This window comes from Chlamydotis macqueenii, chromosome 5 (assembly GCF_036417535.1).
Source record: "Chlamydotis macqueenii isolate bChlMac1 chromosome 5, bChlMac1.mat, whole genome shotgun sequence".
Lineage (NCBI taxonomy): Eukaryota > Metazoa > Chordata > Aves > Otidiformes > Otididae > Chlamydotis > Chlamydotis macqueenii.
Window position 1 is genome coordinate 72,142,204 of NC_141560.1, and position 23,261 is coordinate 72,165,464.

Below are 23,261 nucleotides of genomic sequence, written 5' to 3' on the forward strand. Positions count from 1 at the left end.
GGGACAGCTCGGGAACATGAAGAGGGTCACGGGGGAGATGCAGCGGTTAGCGCAGGTGGACGCAGGGTGGCCCGGGGGGTGGCACCGGGTGCAGGGCTGGCCTGGGGGTGTAGCTGGGGGCGTAGCGCCCCGCTGCGTGCGAGCTGCTGTAGATGGAGAAGGCGCGCCGGCTGGAGTCGCTGCTCTGCGCCCGCCGCACTCCCTCCTCGAAGAGCTGCCCCACCTGCGGCACCGCGCCCTCAGCGCTGGTATGCCAGAATCCACCCAAAATACCCTCTGGCACCCCTCTGGGACCCCCAAAGAGCCTCAAGGACCTTGCAGTGACCTCAAGGATCGCTCCGGACCCTTCGGGGACCCTCTGGGCCCCCCGGGAATGTCAGGCCCCCCTCAGGCCCCCCCATCCAGTCCCAACCTGGATGTCGATGGCGGTGATGTCCTCGACCACGCGCTTCATGACGGCACGAACGTTGCGTGGCTCGACGGTGCCCAGCCAGTCTCGCGTCTCCACGCTCTTCCTCAGCATCTGTGCCACCGCGGCACCCTGGACCTGCACGTAGTGGTCGAGCAGCCGCTGCGCCGCCCCCCGCGCCTCTGCGCACAGCGCCGGTCCTGGTGTCACTGCTGGGCCCGAGTCCTGGTGGTCCAAGGGACAGGGAGACACGGAGGAACCCCCCGCACCTCCGCGCACAGCGCTGTCCCCACCGTCACCACGGCCCCGCGGCCTGGGGACACGAGGGACACGGGAACGCGTGGGGACGCCCCCTGTGCCTCCAGCATCCGATGTCCTGGGGGCACAGGGACATCGGGGACACACAGGATGCTCTCCAGGCCACCCCACCTGCAGCAGCATCACTGCCGTCCCCGTACCCTTGGGGGGCTGTGGGGGGGACGTGGGGTCATGCTGAGGTGCCCTTGGGGACATCTGGGAGACCCTGACACAAGTGAGGCCCCTTCTGCCTCCGTGTGCACTGCCATCCCCAGGGTCAGATCCTGGCTGGACATGGCGCCGCAGCAGGGCACCGGGAGGGACGTGAGGACGTTCTGGGGTCCCCCAGGGGCATTTAGGGGCACACACAGACAGGAGGAAGATCCCCATACCGCCCCACGCACCACTGTCCCCACCGTGACATCCTGGGTGGACACAGGGCCACAGGGGAACGCGGGGCCATTCTGGGGACGATCAGACCGTTTTAGGTCCACTCAGCGATGCGTCGGGGGACACAGAAGACCCCCAGGCCTCCACGCACGCCAGGGTGCCCACCGCTGCGTCCTGACTGGGGGTGCAGGGCCATCGTGTGACATCTGGGGACATTCAGGGTCCCCCGAGGTCCATTCTGGGGCCACCCAGGGCAGTTGGGGGGCTCACCTGGGGGGGGAACTGCTCGTCGGTGAGCGTGAGGATGTAGCTGACGGTGGTGGCCTCGTAGTCAAGGCAGAGGCGGGCGAGGAGCAGCAGCAGGGCTGGGGGTGCCGCGGGGGCGCCCCGCTCAGCCGGGCCGTCGGCGAAGCCCCGGGCAGTGCGGCAGAGCCAGCGCACGAAGGCCACCACCAGCCCCTCGCGCACCGCCTCCACGCAGAACTCCCCCTGCCACAAAGACAGCGGGTCACACCCCAAAAATACCACTCCGGGGCGCGGAAAACCCACCAACTGCCCCACGCAAGCTCCAAGCCGCCCCGCTGACCCCCAACTGCCTTGTGCAACCCCCCGGCCTCCCGCTCTGCGCCGTCTCAAGGGTGTTGTACGTTTTGTGGTCAGGCCAGAGCCGGCCTTGTGCATAACAATTCTGCTCCTGGGAAAAACAACTGCGTCTCGGGCAGGCTGCTGGCAGCAACGCGTGTCCAGCTGCGAGCTGACCGCAGGCCGCACCAAATCCGCGGTCCAGCTGGAGGGCCTCCATGGCGAGGCTGAGCCAATGCTGATTTTCTGACCCACCCTTACGGGCGGCCCCTGGATGCGAGCGACGGAGGAACGTACGACAAAGACTCAATATGAGTAATAAGCGTAGTTCCATTTATTAGTCCCAGATGCGCATATTTATATTGCTAAGATAAAATATGCCTACTAGTCATTGCGTGATTGGCTTAAGCTCTAATGGTTACATTTGCATATCCCTCCTACTTGCACTTAGCTAATCTGGATGTCCGTTAACCTGGAAAGTCCTGTACTTTTCATGTTTTCACTTCTCAAAGTTGTTTGCAATCTTCTTCAAGGTTGCTTCGTTTACTTTCTCACAGGAAGCTTCATTACTTTCTCACAGGCGGCCTCATTATTTTCTCACAGGTGGCTTCAGTACTTTCTTACAGGCGGCTTCAGCGATGTCCTTGAGGCCTGCTGCTCACAAACATAACAATTCCGTTCGGTCTGGATTGTTCACTAAGTGCCCCTGGTACTCCAGGTATCCAACACCTGGAAACGGTGCTCGCCGGCTCCGCGCCGAGATGAAGGGTGCGCGCAGGGGCCGGGGACAGCAGGCACCCAGAGCGTTGTACCGGGAATGCTCCCCGAGCTGTCCCGTGCAGGGACGAGCGGCGGGGTGGGACAGGAACGGGCTGACAGCAGTCAGAGCGCCCTGATGGTCACAAGCCGTAAAAGCCAGGGAGCGAGACCCTTGGTGGGCGCTAACCAAAGCCCCGGGTAACGCCTGGGGGCGTTAACTCAGAGCGCGACACCCTCGGGCGGGACCCTGGGGACCCTCGCGCTGCAGCTGTCAAAACTTGCACACCGCTGACAGAATCAGACGGCTCCAACTTCCCACCCCCATCCAAACCCTCCCAGGGAGACCGGAAAAGCCGCTTCATCTGTCTCCGGGCCATCGAAGGGGAAGAGCAGGGTTTGCTGTGAACATCAGCTGCTTTATTTCGACACCAAAGTCGGCTCCGACGTTTGTGCGCGCTGCGACGAGCGCGGGCAGGACAGCGCAGGCCTTTGAAACGGAGGCTGCCGTTGGCCCAGCTGGCAAAGGCGGGGGCACGCCGCAGCCTGCCCTGGGACCCGTGCACGCTGCTGCTCAGGTCTTTTTTCCCCTTGGGACCCGCAGGAGCTCCCGCAGCCGAGGAAAGGTGTCCACCAGCTTCTGGAGTGGAAACGGGCAGCAGCTAAACCTGCTTGGTTGCGTTTGTATTGGCCTCGGGCTCTGCCAGGGGGTCCAGGCGGTGAGAAAGTGACTCCGTGCCCGCGATGTCGGAGTATCTGTCCCTGCCGGGCGCAGCCCCATCGGCACGAGGATCCAGCCATAGAAGTGCTGGGGGGAGGTGTAGATTCCCTGACGGCCTGCGCGGGCACACGGCAAGAATCGACACCTGCCTTTGGCACCCAGCGGGTAACGGCCGCTCCCAAGAGATACGGCCACACCTGGCTAAGGCAGAGCCCCCGACAGCAGGTTCTGCTTACAGCCCCCAGCCCAGCTCGCCCTCCCCAGGAAAAGCAAACACAGCTGAAGGGGCAGCTGGAAAACAGACCCAGAGCAGACATGCCGGGTGTCCACGTGCACGCCCACGTTATTATACGACCCCGGCGCTACAGGAGTGCGCGGCTCCTTGGCGAAAGGCAAAAATCGCATCCGTTCTGCCCTCGCTGCTGCCGTGCAGAGCTCACCAAGGTCTGGCCCTGCGAGCTGGACGTCCCCGGCTCCCCATCAGCCATATGATGCGACAGGACACAGGACAGGCACCAGCGGCCTCTGTGATGTCACAGTGCGTCCCCACGACGAGCCGGGGCCACCTGGCAGCTGAGACCACAACCTCTCCTGCCCCATCGCTGCCTGCCCTCAGTCTCGCCGCACCCTGCGACCGAGAGCTGCAGCAGCCGACAGGCTCGTCTGTGCCCGCTCGGACGGTCAAGGCTGAGAAAGCGGAAGCGTTGCTGCTCCTCCCGAGGAGGCTTCCCAGCGCGGCTCTGTCAGGAAGGCCCTGAGCGACTTTCTGCTGTTGCCGCAGGCTTTGCGGGTGCCTCCAGCATGGACGGAGCCTGGGTGGGCACCTGGAGACCTCACCGCCCGCGCGGCCCCGTCGCGGCCCAGTTCACGGGCCCGGGCCCCAAGTACTCCATCCCTGGGACAACAGGTAAAAGCACCGTCGCGAGGAGGGGCGGCACGTCCGCCGCCTCCAGGGGACGAGCGGCCACAGCTCCGTTCCCCTCTGCGCCAGGCCCCCGTGCTCTCGGCCGCAGCAAGGACACGGGCTGGCCAGAGGAAGGCTCAGGCTGCTGATGGGAGCGCCCGGGAAAGGGCCGCGGGCTCTGCGGAGCACGGAGGGGGCCTTAGCGGCACCGTAACCCGGAGCGCACAGGAGGAAGGCTGTTCTCCTCGTCCCTTTCTTCTCTACGGGTATTGAGGTTTCTTTCCATCGGGCCTCCGGGAAAGCAAACCATGAGAGAAGTGATCTTCACGGTTGCTTTAAGTTGGCTCGCAACTGTTTTGGGGCGTAGTTCTTTGCGCCAGTAGCATTCTGGCCATACTGCGGTTAGCCGCACAGCGCCGGGAGCCGTTGCGCCTTTGGAGCGGCCCGCTGGCGTCATTCTTGAGGGAAGAAGTCGCAGGGGAGGGGAATTTGTTGAGGCCGGCGACTCCAGCTGCCCCACGCAGAAACTGGCTTTCAAAGCGCAGTTGCGGGCAGGTGGCCTTTCACGGGCTTTTCTTGCCAGGTTACCGGGATCACAATCCCACCAAAACCAAGGCCCCCGCGTACACATTTCGAGGGGCCGGCTCCCTGGTCACAGAGAGCTGCTCGCCCGGCCCCAGGTACTACGTCCAGTCCTCCATCACCAGGAACGGGAAGTACGTGGCTCCAGCACAGCCCATCTGCGGGCGCCACAAGATAAGGACAGAGGTCACCCCTGGACCCAGTGAGTACTGTTTCTCCAGCACTTCTTCCGGCCAAGCCAAGCGCGCCTCGCTGTCGCCCTGCGCTAGCGGGCTACCAAGCCATCAGCTCACGCCCGGAAGGAGCCTCGGAGGGTTCCGGAGAGAAAAGAAACAAGGCTGAGCGCCGCCTCCTGCCCTTTCCTCTTCGGCCTGGGGCAAAGAGCCCAACTTCACTGCTCTTCTCCGCTTCTCCTCCGCCCAGGCGACTACTCTGTCGACGAGGCCGACAAACACCGCTACAGACGCGCGCCGGCGCACTCCATGGTCTTCCGGCACGAGACTAAGGACGAGCGCTCTCCAGGTAAGGAACTGGGAGCCACGCGCCCCTGCAGCCTGCGTGTGCTCCAGGGAGCATCTGCTGGACAGCTTTTTCAACGGCCCCAGGGACGGGGCTCCGCAGCAGGCCGCAAGGCTCTCTTGACACGCTTCCTGATGTCCCGGAGCGCCAGCTCTCCCATCCCACACGAGAACCGGCAGCTGGGGCTCGGAGCCACTGACGCCGCGCCGCGGGCGGTGCAAGGTGGAGGCGACCCAGGGAGGGGCAGGACGTCCTTCCTGCTCCTCTCCGCGCCGGGCGCCGCTCCTCTCCCCGCAGGACTCGCTCTCTGCCCGTTCCCCCTCCAGGTCCTGGCACCTACACCCTGCCCAGGCTGCTGGGGCCCCACACAGCCTACACCCACGCCAGCCCGTGCTACTCCATCCGGGGGAAGAGCAAGCCCTGTGCTGGAGGCCTCCCCGAGGTGAGCTACGCTCCTCCACTCTCTGGCCGCAGCAGCTGAAGCTCAGCCGCTCCCTCGGGGCAGGAGGGCTCCAGCGCCTGCTGCAGCCTCTCGTAACGCACCTTTGCCTGCACCGGCGGCAGAACCCCAGAAGCCGCGGATCCCTGGCTCTCCGCTGCCAGCAGCGGGAGAGGGGAGGCTCTGCCGGCACCCGCAGCCCCTCGCTTTCCAACACGGACCGCTTTGGCGGGGCAAAGCTCGTCGGCACTAACGGGAATCGCCCTCCTCCTCTGGGAACTCTGCCTCTCGGCAGGGGATCAGGAGGCGCCCTGGTTCCCCTCGCTTCCCTGGCCGGCCAGCCCAAGGAGCGCGGCCCGCGTGGGCGCCCGGCGAGAATCGCCGCCCGCCTTTGGTACCCAGCAACCTCCCGCCTCTCTTACAGACGCCAGGTCCTGCTGCGTTCCCCAAGGTGGAACTGGACGTCTACAAAACCAGGGCTCCCAAGTACACCATGCCGCTCAAAACCAAACTTGCCGGCGACCAAACGGTGAAGCCGGGGCCGGCAGACTACCACCTGGGAAAGGTAAGGCAGCCTGCCCGCCTCTCCTCCTCCGCTTTGCCACGAGCAGCCCTTCCGCATCCGCCCGTGCCGACGGGGCTCCTGGGAACTCGACGCCTCGCTGCAGCCACCGCCCGCGGGACAGCAGCCCGGCTGCCTTGGCCCAGAGCCGAGCAGAGGCAGGCCAGACAACGCGGCTCTGCCTGCCCGGTAGCCCAGCCATTCCACGCCGCTATGCGTGCACACATCACAAGCTCTTCGGGAGCAGGCGCCGCCGCCGAAGGGACGAGCAGACCTGGCTTGCGCACTGGGCATCGGCGGGGAGGGCAGGGGTGTCCGGCCAGGCCTGGCTGGAGCTAGAAGGCCTCTGGACTTGAGCAAGTTCCACCGCCAGCTCGGCTGCCGCTCTCCAGCTGGGCTCGCCCCGCCGGATGGCGCGGCCGTGGGGCTCCATTTGCCTCAGAGGCACGATCCGTTCTTTGGGCGGCCTCCTGAAAACCTTCCACGGGTGTATTTTGGCCGCCCCTGAGGTCCTTTCCTCTTGCCTTTACGTTCCTCCCCAAGAAGGGGAGAAACGCCACCGGGGAGCGGCAGCAGACCATCACAATGTCCTGATGACGCAGGAGGTTTCCAGCAAGCGCGCCGTGGGCACGGGGGCAGTCGGCTGCAAGCGCCCCGGCGCGCCGACAGCAACGCAGGACAAATGGCCGAGGCACACAGAGCGACTCGTTACGCCGGGCGGCCTTCCCTGATGATGAGCCTTCTGGAGAAGGTGGCGGCACCACGGTCACCTTTTTTTCTTCTCACTTTTCCCCTCTAGGTGACGCTGACCAAGCCCCGGGCACCTGCTCCCACTTTTGGTCTCCGGCATTCCCCCTACGTGGCCCCTCTGATATGAGTCCGATAAGAACATGCGCCCAGAGATCGTCTCCGTGCACCTTCTGCGGGGAGAGGGGCTGTGTGAGCGCCAACCGTCGGCTCGCTCGCTTCACGTCCGTGCCTCGGCTAAAACACCGCAAGCCGAGGACAAGGGGAGAGCTCCGGCACCGACAGCGGGAGCCAGGCAGAGCTCCGACGGCGCCGTTTCCCCCGACCGGAGCGAAGCGCTGCTCCGCGAAAGCAGTCCGGCCCTGCCCCGCGCTCTCCCACCCCCCGGCCTGGCGTCCCGCAGGCACGGGCTCGGCCCCAAGGCCCCAGTCCATCTCGGCACCCGCCTTGCCGGTGCGCACGGGCGGCTGCTCTCCAGGGAAGGAACGCTGCGCGGGGAAGCTCGGAGCTGTGCCTCTCCTACCAGGATGTCCAGCTGGCCCCGCCACAGTCAGGGCCACCAGGCTTTTCTTCACGGGTTTCCTGGGTCACAATCCAGCCAAAACCAAAGCCCCAGTACGCTTTTCGAGGGGCCAGACCTCTGGTCACACAGAGCTGCTCTCGGCGTCCTTGGGACGATGTCCAGCCCTCCATCAGCACCTCAGGACTGGATGGGCACAGGGAGACCTTGCTGCCACCTGGCCATGACTGGGCCACCAGGCTTTTCTTCATGGGTTTCCTGGATCACAATCCAACCACGACCAAAGCCCCAGTACACGTTTTGAGGGGCCAGACCTCTGGTTGCGGAGAGCTGCTTGCTGGGCCCCAGGTATCTCATCCATCACCAGAACGGGAAGTACGTGGCTCCAGCACAGCCCGCCTGCGGACGCCACAGGATAAGGATGGAGGTGACCAAGTGAGTACCGTTTCTCCAGCACCTTTGGGCAAGACAGGCGCACCTTGCTGTCCTGTGCTGGTGAAGTGACCCGGCCTGCCTCCCGGGCCTGAGCCAGAGCTGACCCGTGCTGATGCGCATCGCAGCAGCATTGTGGTGGTGGCGGCACTCACTTAGTGGGTACGCGCAGTGTGAGGAAATACCTCATACGAATGACGCGGATCACGCCCCAGGCACCTGCTCCCGCTTTCGGACTCCGACGTTCCTGCTGCACCGCTTGTCTCCTATGGGTATCTGACCAGCTGCACCTGCAAACTGCGCTTACTCTGTCCCACTGCTTCGTGTGTAAAACCCTACAAATGTGTCTGCTGCTGAGACCTGCCAGCCTCTTGTCCTCAACAATTAACTAATTTTAATAGCTCTCCCGGTTCTGCAAGGATTTCTCACTTTTGCTGCAGGTTTGTTAGCTGTCAAGTGTCCCAGCTGAGTTAACTGTATAGTTCTGTTTCCTTGAGTGTTAATTAAAAAAAAGTTCTGTATATGATGTTGTCGTGGTTTTGTTTAGTGGGGGGGGGCCTAAGGTGGTAGCTTCTGTAGGAAACTGCTAGAAGTCGCTCCCCTTTGTTCAGTGGACTCGGCCGGGCCTAGGGCGGACCTGCTGCTGGCCAAGGCCGAGCCGATTGGTAGCAGAATGTCTCGTGATAACGCCTCTGCGATAACGTATTTAAATAGGGGAAAACAGAAAAAAAAGAGAGAAGAGAAGATGTGAAGAAGCTGAGCGGGGGCAGAGGCGCAGAGGGGGAGGCGCAGGCCTCATGGGCCTTGCAGGCCTCACCCTCTGGCCTCTCGCCAGGCAGCCGATTGGGCCCGACTCGGTCTGGCCCAGCTGCAAGAAGTGGAGAGGAGATGAGAAGTGAATGAGATGTAAAAAAAAGATCCTGAGAGACATCTACCAGCCTGTTGTGAGGAACGGCTGCAGACGCCAAGGTCAGTTCAGAAGGAGGGGGAGGAGTAATTCAGCTCCTGGCCAAGATTCCCCTGCAGCCTGTGGTGACGACCATGGTGGAGCAGGTTGTCCCCCTGCAGCCCATGGAGGTCCACGGAGGAGCAGAGATCCACTTGGAGCCCGTGAAGGACCCCGTACCAGGGGAGGTGGGTGCCTGAAGGCAGCTGTGGCCCGTGGAGGGCCCGCTGGGACAGCTGTTCTGGAGAGACTGCACCCGTGGAAGAGATGACCCACGCCAGAGCAGTTCCACGAAGGACTGTGGCCCGTGGGAGGGACCCCACGCTGGAGCAGGGGAGGAATGTGAGGAGTTCTTCCCCCGACCATGAAGCAGCGGCGTAGAACAACATATGATGAACTGACTGCAACCCCCATTCCCTCTTCCCCCCTGTGCCGCTCGGGGGGGGGAAGGTAGTAGAGATAATGTTAAGCTTGGGAAGAGGGAGGGGTGGAGGGAGGTTATCTTGTTCTCTGTCTCATTATCCTGCTGTTTGTAGTAATAAATGAATAGTTTTCCCCAAGTCGAGTCTGTTTTGCCCGTGACGGTAACTTTAAGGATTTCTCCCTGTCCTTATCTCAAACCTTGAGCCGTTTTTCCTTATATTTTCTCTCCCTGTTCTCTCAGAAGGTGGGGGGAGTGAGAGAGAGACTGCGTAGTCTGGTCCGATCGGGGCTGAACTACGACAGATGTGTCTGTATGTGAACCCTGCCCTCACTTTCCTCTCTTCTCATGTCACAGCTTGTTCCTGCAAAGGGTGAATCTTATTTTTTTTCACTCTATTTTTTCCCACGTGTTATTTCAGACACCTGGAGCACAGCGGGAAGCAGTGCTTCCCCAAGGACAGGCACCGATTTCTCTCACTGTTAAATGGGAAGCGTCAAAAGAGGCTTCCAAACACCCGGCCGCACATAATCCCCAGCACTGCTGAAGAAACCCCCCAGGAGCTCATGGTCGTGTTTTGCACGCCTTGTTTTCCAGTGTCATGGCTTCATGCTATCGTCATTAACAACGGTGTGTTTCTGGCAATTTCTTGTCAGGTCCCATGGGGTTACTATTGTTTTTACCTCCTCGCCTAGCTCACAAGGAGCTTGTGGGAGTGTGAGCTCTGCCATTCCCGTCTTCCTAACCTGCAGTCGCGTTACGAGTATGATCTGCAGTCTGGCATTTCTCTCCAGGGCTCTTAAGCCTTTTATGCACTTTGTGAGTGTTAAACTGTGCCATAAACACCCCTCATAGAGGGGTTAAAAAAAAAAAGCGCCCCAAACTGAGCACGGAGGGAGTGCAGTGGGTTGAAAAGAAACAAGCTCTCAGCCCCTCTGGGTGCTGGGGCTCCTGCTCTTTCCCCGGACACCCGGTGTCCGAGTGTGAGCCAGCCTGAGCGCGCCGGCGTCGGTCCGTGTGTTAAACGGTGCTACAGCCAAACTGGCTGCTTTTTCAGCTAAAACCCCAGGTGAAACGCTTTCGTACCGCCCCACAAACAGCTCGGCGTGCGCTCGGCTGCCCCAGCCCTCGTCTGCCTTTGTTCCTCCTTCGCCTCGGCAGCTTTAACAGACCCTGCCCCATCCGCGCCTCCGTTTTCCTCTTGTTATGTGATAGAAATGATTAATCAACATAATTTTAGAATAATATGATTTTGGAAAATTTAATGTCAACATGAGGTGATTGTGGCTTACTCTATTACTGTAGCCATGTAGGCTAAATTTTATCTGAGCTCTGTTAATCCGTAGAGGGACCAGGCGGGTTTAGACCTGTTAGTCAGAAGTTAGCCTGGCGCATCCGGGGCGGTTCGCAAGGGTGGCAGAGCAAAGGCAGGCCTGCAGAACGAGGTGTGAACGCGCGCCCTGAGCCAGTCCTTTGCAGGCAGAAAGTCCAGGACGATGCGGCCTGTTCCCGAGACCACAGAGGGAGATTTGAGGGGGGCTCAGCCAGCAGAGTCGAGGAGGGGATGCTCCAGCGGCCCCCGGGACCACGGGAGGACCCTTGACTCGAAAGACAGCGTGCGCGAGTGGGTGGGGAATGTGGTATCAATGGTTTATCGGAAAACTGGTGATTTTGTGTCTGTGCTCTGGGAATTATCGGTGGTTATGCATGGAATCACTGAATGTCTTCTGCCCAGATTTCCAGACCCGCACGCGCGCCAGGCGGAGCGACCCCCGCGCATCAGCGCCGCAACAAAGAACGGCGGCTTCTCACTGGCACGTCGGCGCTCAGGGGTCGGTCCCCGGCTGCGGAGGCAGTTTCTGGCCCTTGTAATTCCGCTCCCGCTCGCTGCCGGTTCCGTTCACGCAGCCGCGTGCACCGCAGCCGTTGTACAGGGAAGCCGAGGGCGCTCCCGGCCCTTCCCGAAGGCAGAGCTCCCCTCGCAGCTCCCCTGAGAGCCGCGGGCTCCCCGCGGGGCTGTCCCGCCGCTCCTCCGCGGGCCGGGGGCCGCGCAGCTCGTGGGTGGAGGGAGCGGCGGCACCCGCGCCGGCGGGGGGATCGGTGCGGCTAATCGCCGCGGTTTGGGGAGCGAGGAAATAAACCTGCTCGGGCCCTCCTGCGCGGGGCCGCGCCCGGGCGCGGCCTCCGCCCCGCCTTTTCCCGCCCCAGCCGGGGCTGCCGCCGCCGCGGCTCCCCCGGGGAACAGCTCCCCGCTCCGGCGCCGTCCGGCCGGGGCTGCGGGGCACGCCGTCCGGCCGGGGCGGGGGTTGTGGGTCTCGCCCCGGCAGCTGCCCTGCCGCCTCCCGCCCCCCGGCACAGCCGCCCTGCCCTCGGCTTCCGCGGCACGGGGCGCTGCCGGCGCCAGCTTGGGGCGGGCGCTGCCCAGCGCGGGAGCGGCAGGAGAGGCACGGCTGCGAGCTTCCCCGCGCGGCGTTCCTTCCCTGGAGAGCAGCCGCCCGTGCGCACCGGCAAGGCGGGTGCCGAGATGGACTGGGGCCTTGGGGCCGAGCCCGTGCCTGCGGGACGCCGGGCCGGGGGGTGGGAGAGCGCGGGGCAGGGCCGGACTGCTTTCGCGGAGCAGCGCTTCGCTCCGGTCGGGGGAAACGGCGCCGTCGGAGCTCTGCCTGGCTCCCGCTGTCGGTGCCGGAGCTCTCCCCTTGTCCTCGGCTTGCGGTGTTTTAGCCGAGGCACGGACGTGAAGCGAGCGAGCCGACGGTTGGCGCTCACACAGCCCCTCTCCCCGCAGAAGGTGCACGGAGACGATCTCTGGGCGCATGTTCTTATCGGACTCATATCAGAGGGGCCACGTAGGGGGAATGCCGGAGACCAAAAGTGGGAGCAGGTGCCCGGGGCTTGGTCAGCGTCACCTAGAGGGGAAAAGTGAGAAGAAAAAAAGGTGACCGTGGTGCCGCCACCTTCTCCAGAAGGCTCATCATCAGGGAAGGCCGCCCGGCGTAACGAGTCGCTCTGTGTGCCTCGGCCATTTGTCCTGCGTTGCTGTCGGCGCGCCGGGGCGCTTGCAGCCGACTGCCCCCGTGCCCACGGCGCGCTTGCTGGAAACCTCCTGCGTCATCAGGACATTGTGATGGTCTGCTGCCGCTCCCCGGTGGCGTTTCTCCCCTTCTTGGGGAGGAACGTAAAGGCAAGAGGAAAGGACCTCAGGGGCGGCCAAAATACACCCGTGGAAGGTTTTCAGGAGGCCGCCCAAAGAACGGATCGTGCCTCTGAGGCAAATGGAGCCCCACGGCCGCGCCATCCGGCGGGGCGAGCCCAGCTGGAGAGCGGCAGCCGAGCTGGCGGTGGAACTTGCTCAAGTCCAGAGGCCTTCTAGCTCCAGCCAGGCCTGGCCGGACGCCCCTGCCCTCCCCGCCGATGCCCAGTGCGCAAGCCAGGTCTGCTCGTCCCTTCGGCGGCGGCGCCTGCTCCCGAAGAGCTTGTGATGTGTGCACGCATAGCGGCGTGGAATGGCTGGGCTACCGGGCAGGCAGAGCCGCGTTGTCTGGCCTGCCTCTGCTCGGCTCTGGGCCAAGGCAGCCGGGCTGCTGTCCCGCGGGCGGTGGCTGCAGCGAGGCGTCGAGTTCCCAGGAGCCCCGTCGGCACGGGCGGATGCGGAAGGGCTGCTCGTGGCAAAGCGGAGGAGGAGAGGCGGGCAGGCTGCCTTACCTTTCCCAGGTGGTAGTCTGCCGGCCCCGGCTTCACCGTTTGGTCGCCGGCAAGTTTGGTTTTGAGCGGCATGGTGTACTTGGGAGCCCTGGTTTTGTAGACGTCCAGTTCCACCTTGGGGAACGCAGCAGGACCTGGCGTCTGTAAGAGAGGCGGGAGGTTGCTGGGTACCAAAGGCGGGCGGCGATTCTCGCCGGGCGCCCACGCGGGCCGCGCTCCTTGGGCTGGCCAGCCAGGGAAGCGAGGGGAACCAGGGCGCCTCCTGATCCCCTGCCGAGAGGCAGAGTTCCCAGAGGAGGAGGGCGATTCCCGTTAGTGCCGACGAGCTTTGCCCCACCAAAGCGGTCCGTGTTGGAAAGCGAGGGGCTGCGGGTGCCGGCAGAGCCTCCCCTCTCCCGCTGCTGGCAGCGGAGAGCCAGGGATCCGCGGCTTCTGGGGTTCTGCCGCCGGTGCAGGCAAAGGTGCATTACGAGAGGCTGCAGCAGGCGCTGGAGCCCTCCTGCCCCGAGGGAGCGGCTGAGCTTCAGCTGCTGCGGCCAGAGAGTGGAGGAGCGTAGCTCACCTCGGGGAGGCCTCCAGCACAGGGCTTGCTCTTCCCCCGGATGGAGTAGCACGGGCTGGCGTGGGTGTAGGCTGTGCGGGGCCCCAGCAGCCTGGGCAGGGTGTAGGTGCCAGGACCTGGAGGGGGAACGGGCAGAGAGCGAGTCCTGCGGGGAGAGGAGCGGCGCCCGGCGCGGAGAGGAGCAGGAAGGACGTCCTGCCCCTCCCTGGGTCGCCTCCACCTTGCACCGCCCGCGGCGCAGCGTCAGTGGCTCCGAGCCCCAGCTGCCGGTTCTCGTGTGGGATGGGAGAGCTGGCGCTCTGGGACATCAGGAAGCGTGTCAAGAGAGCCTTGCGGCCTGCTGCGGAGCCCCGTCCCTGGGGCCGTTGAAAAAGCTGTCCAGCAGATGCTCCCTGGAGCACACGCAGGCTGCAGGGGCGCGTGGCTCCCAGTTCCTTACCTGGAGAGCGCTCGTCCTTAGTCTCGTGCCGGAAGACCATGGAGTGCGCCGGCGCGCGTCTGTAGCGGTGTTTGTCGGCCTCGTCGGCAGAGTATTCGCCTGGGCGGAGGAGAAGCGGAGAAGAGCAGTGAAGTTGGGCTCTTTGCCCCAGGCCGAAGAGGAAAGGGCAGGAGGCGGCGCTCAGCCTTGTTTCTTTTCTCTCCGGAACCCTCCGAGGCTCCTTCCGGGCGTGAGCTGATGGCTTGGTAGCCCGCTAGCGCAGGGCAACAGCGAGGCGCGCTTGGCTTGGCCGGAAGAAGTGCTGGAGAAACAGTACTCACTGGGTCCAGGGGTGACCTCTGTCCTTATCTTGTGGCGCCCGCAGATGGGCTGTGCTGGAGCCACGTACTTCCCGTTCCTGGTGATGGAGGACTGGACGTAGTACCTGGGGCCGGGCGAGCAGCTCTCTGTGACCAGGGAGCCGGCCCCTCGAAATGTGTACGCGGGGGCCTTGGTTTTGGTGGGATTGTGATCCCGGTAACCTGGCAAGAAAAGCCCGTGAAAGGCCACCTGCCCGCAACTGCGCTTTGAAAGCCAGTTTCTGCGTGGGGCAGCTGGAGTCGCCGGCCTCAACAAATTCCCCTCCCCTGCGACTTCTTCCTCCAAGAATGACGCCAGCGGGCCGCTCCAAAGGCGCAACGGCTCCCGGCGCTGTGCGGCTAACCGCAGTATGGCCAGAATGCTACTGGCGCAAAGAACTACGCCCCAAAACAGTTGCGAGCCAACTTAAAGCAACCGTGAAGATCACATCTCTCATGGTTTGCTTTCCCGGAGGCCCGATGGAAAGAAACCTCAATACCCGTAGAGAAGAAAGGGACGAGGAGAACAGCCTTCCTCCTGTGCGCTCCGGGTTACGGTGCCGCTAAGGCCCCCTCCGTGCTCCGCAGAGCCCGCGGCCCTTTCCCGGGCGCTCCCATCAGCAGCCTGAGCCTTCCTCTGGCCAGCCCGTGTCCTTGCTGCGGCCGAGAGCACGGGGGCCTGGCGCAGAGGGGAACGGAGCGGACGTGCCGCCCCTCCTCGCGACGGTGCTTTTACCTGTTGTCCCAGGGATGGAGTACTTGGGGCCCGGGCCCGTGAACTGGGCCGCGACGGGGCCGCGCGGGCGGTGAGGTCTCCAGGTGCCCACCCAGGCTCCGTCCATGCTGGAGGCACCCGCAAAGCCTGCGGCAACAGCAGAAAGTCGCTCAGGGCCTTCCTGACAGAGCCGCGCTGGGAAGCCTCCTCGGGAGGAGCAGCAACGCTTCCGCTTTCTCAGCCTTGACCGTCCGAGCGGGCACAGACGAGCCTGTCGGCTGCTGCAGCTCTCGGTCGCAGGGTGCGGCGAGACTGAGGGCAGGCAGCGATGGGGCAGGAGAGGTTGTGGTCTCAGCTGCCAGGTGGCCCCGGCTCGTCGTGGGGACGCACTGTGACATCACAGAGGCCGCTGGTGCCTGTCCTGTGTCCTGTCGCATCATATGGCTGATGGGGAGCCGGGGACGTCCAGCTCGCAGGGCCAGACCTTGGTGAGCTCTGCACGGCAGCAGCGAGGGCAGAACGGATGCGATTTTTGCCTTTCGCCAAGGAGCCGCGTGCTCCTGTAGCGCCGGGGTCGTATAATAACGTGGGCGTGCACGTGGACACCCGGCATGTCTGCTCTGGGTCTGTTTTCCAGCTGCCCCTTCAGCTGTGTTTGCGTTTCCTGGGGAGGGCGAGCTGGGCTGGGGGCTGTAAGCAGAACCTGCTGTCGGGGGCTCTGCCTTAGCCAGGTGTGGCCGTATCTCTTGGGAGCGGCCGTTACCCGCTGGGTGCCAAAGGCAGGTGTCGATTCTTGCCGTGTGCCCGCGCAGGCCGTCAGGGAATCTACACCTCCCCCCAGCACTTCTATGGCTGGATCCTCGTGCCGATGGGGCTGCGCCCGGCAGGGACAGATACTCCGACATCGCGGGCACGGAGTCACTTTCTCACCGCCTGGACCCCCTGGCAGAGCCCGAGGCCAATACAAACGCAACCAAGCAGGTTTAGCTGCTGCCCGTTTCCACTCCAGAAGCTGGTGGACACCTTTCCTCGGCTGCGGGAGCTCCTGCGGGTCCCAAGGGGAAAAAAGACCTGAGCAGCAGCGTGCACGGGTCCCAGGGCAGGCTGCGGCGTGCCCCCGCCTTTGCCAGCTGGGCCAACGGCAGCCTCCGTTTCAAAGGCCTGCGCTGTCCTGCCCGCGCTCGTCGCAGCGCGCACAAACGTCGGAGCCGACTTTGGTGTCGAAATAAAGCAGCTGATGTTCACAGCAAACCCTGCTCTTCCCCTTCGATGGCCCGGAGACAGATGAAGCGGCTTTTCCGGTCTCCCTGGGAGGGTTTGGATGGGGGTGGGAAGTTGGAGCCGTCTGATTCTGTCAGCGGTGTGCAAGTTTTGACAGCTGCAGCGCGAGGGTCCCCAGGGTCCCGCCCGAGGGTGTCGCGCTCTGAGTTAACGCCCCCAGGCGTTACCCGGGGCTTTGGTTAGCGCCCACCAAGGGTCTCGCTCCCTGGCTTTTACGGCTTGTGACCATCAGGGCGCTCTGACTGCTGTCAGCCCGTTCCTGTCCCACCCCGCCGCTCGTCCCTGCACGGGACAGCTCGGGGAGCATTCCCGGTACAACGCTCTGGGTGCCTGCTGTCCCCGGCCCCTGCGCGCACCCTTCATCTCGGCGCGGAGCCGGCGAGCACCGTTTCCAGGTGTTGGATACCTGGAGTACCAGGGGCACGTAGTGAACAATCCAGACCGAACGGAATTGTTATGTTTGTGAGCAGCAGGCCTCAAGGACATCGCTGAAGCCGCCTGTAAGAAAGTACTGAAGCCACCTGTGAGAAAATAATGAGGCCGCCTGTGAGAAAGTAATGAAGCTTCCTGTGAGAAAGTAAACGAAGCAACCTAGAAGAAGATTGCAAACAACTTTGAGAAGTGAAAACATGAAAAGTACAGGACTTTCCAGGTTAACGGACATCCAGATTAGCTAAGTGCAAGTAGGAGGGATATGCAAATGTAACCATTAGAGCTTAAGCCAATCACGCAATGACTAGTAGGCATATTTTATCTTAGCAATATAAATATGCGCATCTGGGACTAATAAATGGAACTACGCTTATTACTCATATTGAGTCTTTGTCGTACGTTCCTCCGTCGCTCGCATCCAGGGGCCGCCCGTAAGGGTGGGTCAGAAAATCAGCATTGGCTCAGCCTCGCCATGGAGGCCCTCCAGCTGGACCGCGGATTTGGTGCGGCCTGCGGTCAGCTCGCAGCTGGACACGCGTTGCTGCCAGCAGCCTGCCCGAGACGCAGTTGTTTTTCCCAGGAGCAGAATTGTTATGCACAAGGCCGGCTCTGCCCTGACCACAAAACGTACAACACCCTTGAGACGGCGCAGAGCGGCGCGGGGGTGCCACGGCTCGGCCCTGGCGCCAGGGCTGGCAGAGATCACCGAGCAGCTGCTGTCGAGGAGGATGGATCACAGCTGCTGTCTCAAAACCGGCGCTGAGAACGTGCCTTTAACTGAACTTTGCTCAAAATCCGCACTTCTGTCCTAAGGGCCGGAACAGGCGGAGCTCCCCAGAGCAAAGGAGGAGCAGGGCTTGGTACTTGGCAGAAAAGGTCGGCCCCTAACAGCGAGCCCCCGGAGAGCTCTCCCCACCACGATCGACATCGACACCGAGCGTGAGGACCGGCGGGACGCTGCCTGGACCTGGGACCGTAGGGACGCCTTGGACCCGCGGTGGTAGCTATTCCCCTTTTTTTCCCCTATCTTTACTTTTCCTTTTCCCTCCCTTTCACCTATCGCGCGCCGCTTTACGGGCAAAACAATCAAGTCTGTGCTGTTTGATTGAAGCCAGCCCCTCTGGCGTGTTCGCCGTAATTCTGCGCTGCGAGATCGCACTAAAGAACCATCGCGAGTCCCGAGCGGGCCGTGACGTTTTTCACATGGGCGTCACGGACAGGATCCTGAACGACAGAGGGGCGCAGGGGCTGCGGGCTGTAACACCGCGCTCAGGGGCTGCTTCTCCAGCACGGCCCTTCCCTCCCGCACCCCCCGGCCTCGCCGAGCGGGAGCCGCGGAGCAGCGCTGGCCCCGCCGAGGTCCCGCAGCCAGCTGGGGAGCGCAGGCAGGCAGCCCCCTGCCCGTGCAGGGCGCTGCGCGCGGGCGAGGCGGCTGCCCGAGGGCCCCAGGCCGCTCCTGGGGTGCGCGGGCAAGGCACCGCATGCACGCAGGGTGCGCGTGCGAGGGGTTTGCGAGGGGAAGCTGAGGGGTGCTTGTGCGAGGCTGCGCGTGGGGCCACCCCCTCGGCGCCCCGTGGGGTACAGGTGCCCCCCCATCCCCACACCCTCCCCCTGCCTCCCCCAGGAGCCAGGCCCCTGTCCCTGCCGCGTCCCGTCCCCACCCCAAGTACAGGCAGGGGACACGAGGCACCGCTCAGTGTTTTATTTATTGTCCCCGGCTGCGACAAAGGGGTTGTGCCCAGGGTGTTCCCAGGCGTGAGGGGGTGACACTGGGGCCGCGGGGACAACACGGGGCGTCAGCACACAGCGAGGGCGGCGCTGGGGTGGGGGACAATGTGGGGTGTTAGCAGGGCTGGCCTGTGGGGCTGATGACACGGGGTGATCTGCTGTGGGTGTGGGGACGGGGTGGCCCTGCGTGGGGACATGGGCCGTCCTTGTGCACTGCCGCGTGCGCGAGGACACGTGGAGTGTCACCATGCGTGTGCGGGGGCTCACGGGGTACAGGTCTATCCCCAGACACGTAACAGGACCCCAGAGACGGCTGCCCTCCCCGAGCTGTCCCTGCTCGGCTGCGCCCCATGGTGACACAGACGTCCCGAGCCCCTGCGTCTCCCTGCTACGCGATGCCACGTCCCGTACCTCCACCCGCCCCCGCGCGTCCCCGTCTCCTACCCACGCTCGCAGATGAGCTCGACGACGCTGTGCTCCATGGGGACGGGGTCGAGGCAGCGGTGGGCGGCGCTGGCGGCCACCTCGTCCAGCAGCCCCTGCACCACCCGCTCGTCGGCGGCGAAGCGCCAGAGGTAGAGCTGCAGGTAGTGCCCGTCCACCTGCACCTGCTGCAGCCCGAAGCGCCCCAGCGTCCGCAGCCGCACGCACTCCAGCAGCGTCTTCAGGCTGATCTTGATGATCCCTGTCAGCACCGACACCTGGGGCGCGGGGACGCTCCCAGTCACATCTGCACCAGGGTGTGGGGACACTGGGGGCTCCCCTCTCCAGGCCAGCAGCTCCTAGGACACGCTCAAACCCCGGGATCCCCGGAGTCCTGACACGTGGCATGTGGGGACACCGGGGACACGTGGCCCAAATCCCCTCAGCGGGGGCGACACGAGGGACACCCTTGTGCTGGCTGCCGCTCCCAAGCCTGGCCGCATGGGACATGGAGGAGACGTGGCACAGGGGCACAGGGACACTCTTGGCCTGGCCGCTGGGAGCACAGGGACATGGGGACACCCTCACCCGGGACCCCCCGCGTCCTGACACCTAGGACAGGGAGCCTCAGCGGGAACACCCCTGTTGCGGTCAGCAGCCCCACGGGCCCCAACAGCTGGCTCTCGGGGACACCAGGGACAGGTGGCAGCCGGGAAGGTGGGCAGGTGAGAGACCCTGGGGGGCCCTTGGGGACACGGGGACGGCCCCGCGGCCTCACCTTGTTGAACTCGACAGGGCTGAAGATGTCAATGCGTTTGGAGAAGAGCTTCTGGATGTTGCTGAGCAGGTGGGTGTCCATGGGGGCGCTGGGGACAGTGACAGCAGGACAGTCAGGGACACGGGGATAGCCAGGTGCTTGAGAGAGCCAGGGGTGCGGGGGCAGGGACGCAGGGACGGCCAGGACACGGGGATGGGGACACAGAGATGGCCGGAGGCTGCGGGGACAGTCAGGGGACACTGGGACGGTTTGGGGACACAAGGACAGGACCATGACGACGGGCGGTGGATGTGGGGACAGTCAGGGAACGTGGGGATGGGCAAGGACAGCGAGAGACAAGACGACGACGGGACACAAGGCGCATGGGATCGTCAGGGGATACTGGGACAGCCTGGGGACAGACGGGGATGGTCAGGGGATACTGGGACAGCCACGGGATGTGGAGATGGTGGGAGGGATGCTGGGACAGCTCGGGGACACGAAGAGGGTCACGGGGGAGATGCAGCGGTTAGCGCAGGGGGACGCAGGGTGGCCTGGGGGGTGGCACCGGGTGCAGGGCTGACCTGGGGGTGTAGCTGGGGGCGTAGCGCCCCGCTGCGTGCGAGCTGCTGTAGACGGAGAAGGCGCGCCGGCTGGAGTCGCTGCTCTGCGCCCGCCGCACTCCCTCCTCGAAGAGCTGCCCCACCTGCGGCACCGCGCCCTCAGCGCTGGTATGCCAGAATCCACCCAAAATACCCTCTGGCACCCCTCTGGGACCCCCAAAGAGCCTCAAGGACCTTGCAGTGACCTCAAGGATCGCTCCGGACCCTTCGGGGACCCTCTGGGCCCCCCGGGAATGTCAGGCCCCCCTCAGGCCCCCCCATCCAGTCCCAACCTGGATGTCGATGGCGGTGATGTCCTCGACCACGCGCTTCATGACGGCACGAACGTTGCGTGGCTCGACGGTGCCCAGCCAGTCTCGCGTCTCCACGCTCTTCCTCAGCATCTGTGCCACCGCGGCACCCTGGACCTGCACGTAGTGGTCGAGCAGCCGCTGCGCCGCCCCCCGCGCCTCCGCGCACAGCGCCGGTCCTGGTGTCACTGCTGGGCCCGAGTCCTGGTGGTCCAAGGGACAGGGAGACACGGAGGAACCCCCCGCACCTCCGCGCACAGCGCTGTCCCCACCGTCACCACGGCCCCGCGGCCTGGGGACACGAGGGACACGGGAACGCGTGGGGACGCCCCCTGTGCCTCCAGCATCCGATGTCCTGGGGGCACAGGGACATCGGGGACACACAGGATGCTCTCCAGGCCACCCCACCTGCAGCAGCATCACTGCCGTCCCTGTACCCTTGGGGGGCTGTGGGGGGGACGTGGGGTCATGCTGAGGTGCCCTTGGGGACATCTGGGAGACCCTGACACAAGTGAGGCCCCTTCTGCCTCCGTGTGCACTGCCATCCCCAGGGTCAGATCCTGGCTGGACATGGCGCCGCAGCAGGGCACCGGGAGGGACGTGAGGACGTTCTGGGGTCCCCCAGGGGCATTTAGGGGCACACACAGACAGGAGGAAGATCCCCATACCGCCCCACGCACCACTGTCCCCACCGTGACATCCTGGGTGGACACAGGGCCACAGGGGAACGCGGGGCCATTCTGGGGACGATCAGACCGTTTTAGGTCCACTCAGCGATGCGTCGGGGGACACAGAAGACCCCCAGGCCTCCACGCACGCCAGGGTGCCCACCGCTGCGTCCTGACTGGGGGTGCAGGGCCATCGTGTGACATCTGGGGACATTCAGGGTCCCCCGAGGTCCATTCTGGGGCCACCCAGGGCAGTTGGGGGGCTCACCTGGGGGGGGAACTGCTCGTCGGTGAGCGTGAGGATGTAGCTGACGGTGGTGGCCTCGTAGTCAAGGCAGAGGCGGGCGAGGAGCAGAGCAGGGCTGGGGGTGCTGCGGGGGCGCCCCGCTCAGCCGGGCCGTCGGCGAAGCCCCGGGCGGTGCGGCAGAGCCAGCGCACGAAGGCCACCACCAGCCCCTCGCGCACCGCCTCCACGCAGAACTCCCCCTGCCACAAAGACAGCGGGTCACACCCCAAAAATACCACTCCGGGGCGCGGAAAACCCACCAACTGCCCCACGCAAGCTCCAAGCCGCCCCGCTGACCCCCAACTGCCTTGTGCAACCCCCCGGCCTCCCGCTCTGCGCCGTCTCAAGGGTGTTGTACGTTTTGTGGTCAGGCCAGAGCCGGCCTTGTGCATAACAATTCTGCTCCTGGGAAAAACAACTGCGTCTCGGGCAGGCTGCTGGCAGCAACGCGTGTCCAGCTGCGAGCTGACCGCAGGCCGCACCAAATCCGCGGTCCAGCTGGAGGGCCTCCATGGCGAGGCTGAGCCAATGCTGATTTTCTGACCCACCCTTACGGGCGGCCCCTGGATGCGAGCGACGGAGGAACGTACGACAAAGACTCAATATGAGTAATAAGCGTAGTTCCATTTATTAGTCCCAGATGCGCATATTTATATTGCTAAGATAAAATATGCCTACTAGTCATTGCGTGATTGGCTTAAGCTCTAATGGTTACATTTGCATATCCCTCCTACTTGCACTTAGCTAATCTGGATGTCCGTTAACCTGGAAAGTCCTGTACTTTTCATGTTTTCACTTCTCAAAGTTGTTTGCAATCTTCTTCAAGGTTGCTTCGTTTACTTTCTCACAGGAAGCTTCATTACTTTCTCACAGGCGGCCTCATTATTTTCTCACAGGTGGCTTCAGTACTTTCTTACAGGCGGCTTCAGCGATGTCCTTGAGGCCTGCTGCTCACAAACATAACAATTCCGTTCGGTCTGGATTGTTCACTAAGTGCCCCTGGTACTCCAGGTATCCAACACCTGGAAACGGTGCTCGCCGGCTCCGCGCCGAGATGAAGGGTGCGCGCAGGGGCCGGGGACAGCAGGCACCCAGAGCGTTGTACCGGGAATGCTCCCCGAGCTGTCCCGTGCAGGGACGAGCGGCGGGGTGGGACAGGAACGGGCTGACAGCAGTCAGAGCGCCCTGATGGTCACAAGCCGTAAAAGCCAGGGAGCGAGACCCTTGGTGGGCGCTAACCAAAGCCCCGGGTAACGCCTGGGGGCGTTAACTCAGAGCGCGACACCCTCGGGCGGGACCCTGGGGACCCTCGCGCTGCAGCTGTCAAAACTTGCACACCGCTGACAGAATCAGACGGCTCCAACTTCCCACCCCCATCCAAACCCTCCCAGGGAGACCGGAAAAGCCGCTTCATCTGTCTCCGGGCCATCGAAGGGGAAGAGCAGGGTTTGCTGTGAACATCAGCTGCTTTATTTCGACACCAAAGTCGGCTCCGACGTTTGTGCGCGCTGCGACGAGCGCGGGCAGGACAGCGCAGGCCTTTGAAACGGAGGCTGCCGTTGGCCCAGCTGGCAAAGGCGGGGGCACGCCGCAGCCTGCCCTGGGACCCGTGCACGCTGCTGCTCAGGTCTTTTTTCCCCTTGGGACCCGCAGGAGCTCCCGCAGCCGAGGAAAGGTGTCCACCAGCTTCTGGAGTGGAAACGGGCAGCAGCTAAACCTGCTTGGTTGCATTTGTATTGGCCTCGGGCTCTGCCAGGGGGTCCAGGCGGTGAGAAAGTGACTCCGTGCCC

General features: G+C 63.8%; 4 protein-coding genes across 4 annotated transcripts; 1 reads left to right on the forward strand and 3 right to left on the reverse strand.

Moving 5' to 3' along the window:
- Positions 1-46: 46 nt before the first annotated feature.
- LOC147600715 (vacuolar protein sorting-associated protein 51 homolog) lies at positions 47-1,777 on the reverse strand. Its single transcript, XM_086749653.1, has 4 exons — positions 1,769-1,777; positions 1,367-1,585; positions 413-634; positions 47-223 (listed from the first exon to the last, which is right to left on the reverse strand). The coding sequence occupies exons 1-4, from the start codon at positions 1,775-1,777 to the stop codon at positions 47-49; spliced, it is 627 nt and encodes a 208-aa protein (XP_086605779.1).
- Positions 1,778-3,470: 1,693 nt separating this feature from the next.
- LOC147600716 (ciliary microtubule associated protein 1A-like) lies at positions 3,471-5,641 on the forward strand. The gene is made up of 5 exons (XM_086749654.1): positions 3,471-3,525; positions 3,937-4,062; positions 4,643-4,843; positions 5,065-5,163; positions 5,487-5,641. The coding sequence occupies exons 1-5, from the start codon at positions 3,471-3,473 to the stop codon at positions 5,639-5,641; spliced, it is 636 nt and encodes a 211-aa protein (XP_086605780.1).
- A 6,134-nt stretch (positions 5,642-11,775) lies between these two features.
- LOC147600717 (ciliary microtubule associated protein 1A-like) lies at positions 11,776-15,420 on the reverse strand. The gene is made up of 7 exons (XM_086749656.1): positions 15,255-15,420; positions 15,005-15,130; positions 14,251-14,451; positions 13,931-14,029; positions 13,492-13,736; positions 12,930-13,070; positions 11,776-12,133 (listed from the first exon to the last, which is right to left on the reverse strand). Exons 1-7 carry the CDS (start codon positions 15,418-15,420, stop codon positions 12,056-12,058), a joined length of 1,056 nt encoding a protein of 351 aa, XP_086605782.1. The 3' UTR covers positions 11,776-12,055.
- A 2,956-nt stretch (positions 15,421-18,376) lies between these two features.
- Positions 18,377-21,863, reverse strand: LOC147600718 (vacuolar protein sorting-associated protein 51 homolog). The gene is made up of 7 exons (XM_086749657.1): positions 21,855-21,863; positions 21,616-21,671; positions 21,454-21,556; positions 20,500-20,721; positions 20,189-20,310; positions 19,626-19,713; positions 18,377-19,125 (listed from the first exon to the last, which is right to left on the reverse strand). Exons 1-7 carry the CDS (start codon positions 21,861-21,863, stop codon positions 18,865-18,867), a joined length of 861 nt encoding a protein of 286 aa, XP_086605783.1. The 3' UTR covers positions 18,377-18,864.
- Positions 21,864-23,261: the final 1,398 nt, after the last annotated feature.

What these genes read in the sequence shown, in the direction of transcription:
- LOC147600717 (XM_086749656.1), bottom strand. Translation starts at nt 15,420, where the DNA reads ATGCGACAGGACACAGGACAGGCACCAGCGGCCTCTGTGATGTCACAG. An exon ending in AGAGCTGCAGCAGCCGACAG is followed by an intron (nt 15,131 to 15,254) that starts GCTCGTCTGTGC and finishes CTGTTGCCGCAG; the next exon opens with GCTTTGCGGGTGCCTCCAGC. An exon ending in CAGACTACCACCTGGGAAAG is followed by an intron (nt 12,134 to 12,929) that starts GTAAGGCAGCCT and finishes TTTCCCCTCTAG; the next exon opens with GTGACGCTGACCAAGCCCCG.
- LOC147600715 (XM_086749653.1), bottom strand. An exon ending in ACGAGCAGTTCCCCCCCCAG is followed by an intron (nt 635 to 1,366) that starts GTGAGCCCCCCA and finishes TTGGACCACCAG; the next exon opens with GACTCGGGCCCAGCAGTGAC. An exon ending in TCACCGCCATCGACATCCAG is followed by an intron (nt 224 to 412) that starts GTTGGGACTGGA and finishes GCGGTGCCGCAG; the next exon opens with GTGGGGCAGCTCTTCGAGGA.
- LOC147600718 (XM_086749657.1), bottom strand. An exon ending in TCACCGCCATCGACATCCAG is followed by an intron (nt 20,311 to 20,499) that starts GTTGGGACTGGA and finishes GCGGTGCCGCAG; the next exon opens with GTGGGGCAGCTCTTCGAGGA. An exon ending in GCCCTGTCGAGTTCAACAAG is followed by an intron (nt 19,126 to 19,625) that starts GTGAGGCCGCGG and finishes CCCGCGCCCCAG; the next exon opens with GTGTCGGTGCTGACAGGGAT.
- LOC147600716 (XM_086749654.1), top strand. Translation starts at nt 3,471, where the DNA reads ATGCCGGGTGTCCACGTGCACGCCCACGTTATTATACGACCCCGGCGC. An exon ending in ACGACCCCGGCGCTACAGGA is followed by an intron (nt 3,526 to 3,936) that starts GTGCGCGGCTCC and finishes CTGTTGCCGCAG; the next exon opens with GCTTTGCGGGTGCCTCCAGC. An exon ending in AGAGGTCACCCCTGGACCCA is followed by an intron (nt 4,844 to 5,064) that starts GTGAGTACTGTT and finishes TCCTCCGCCCAG; the next exon opens with GCGACTACTCTGTCGACGAG.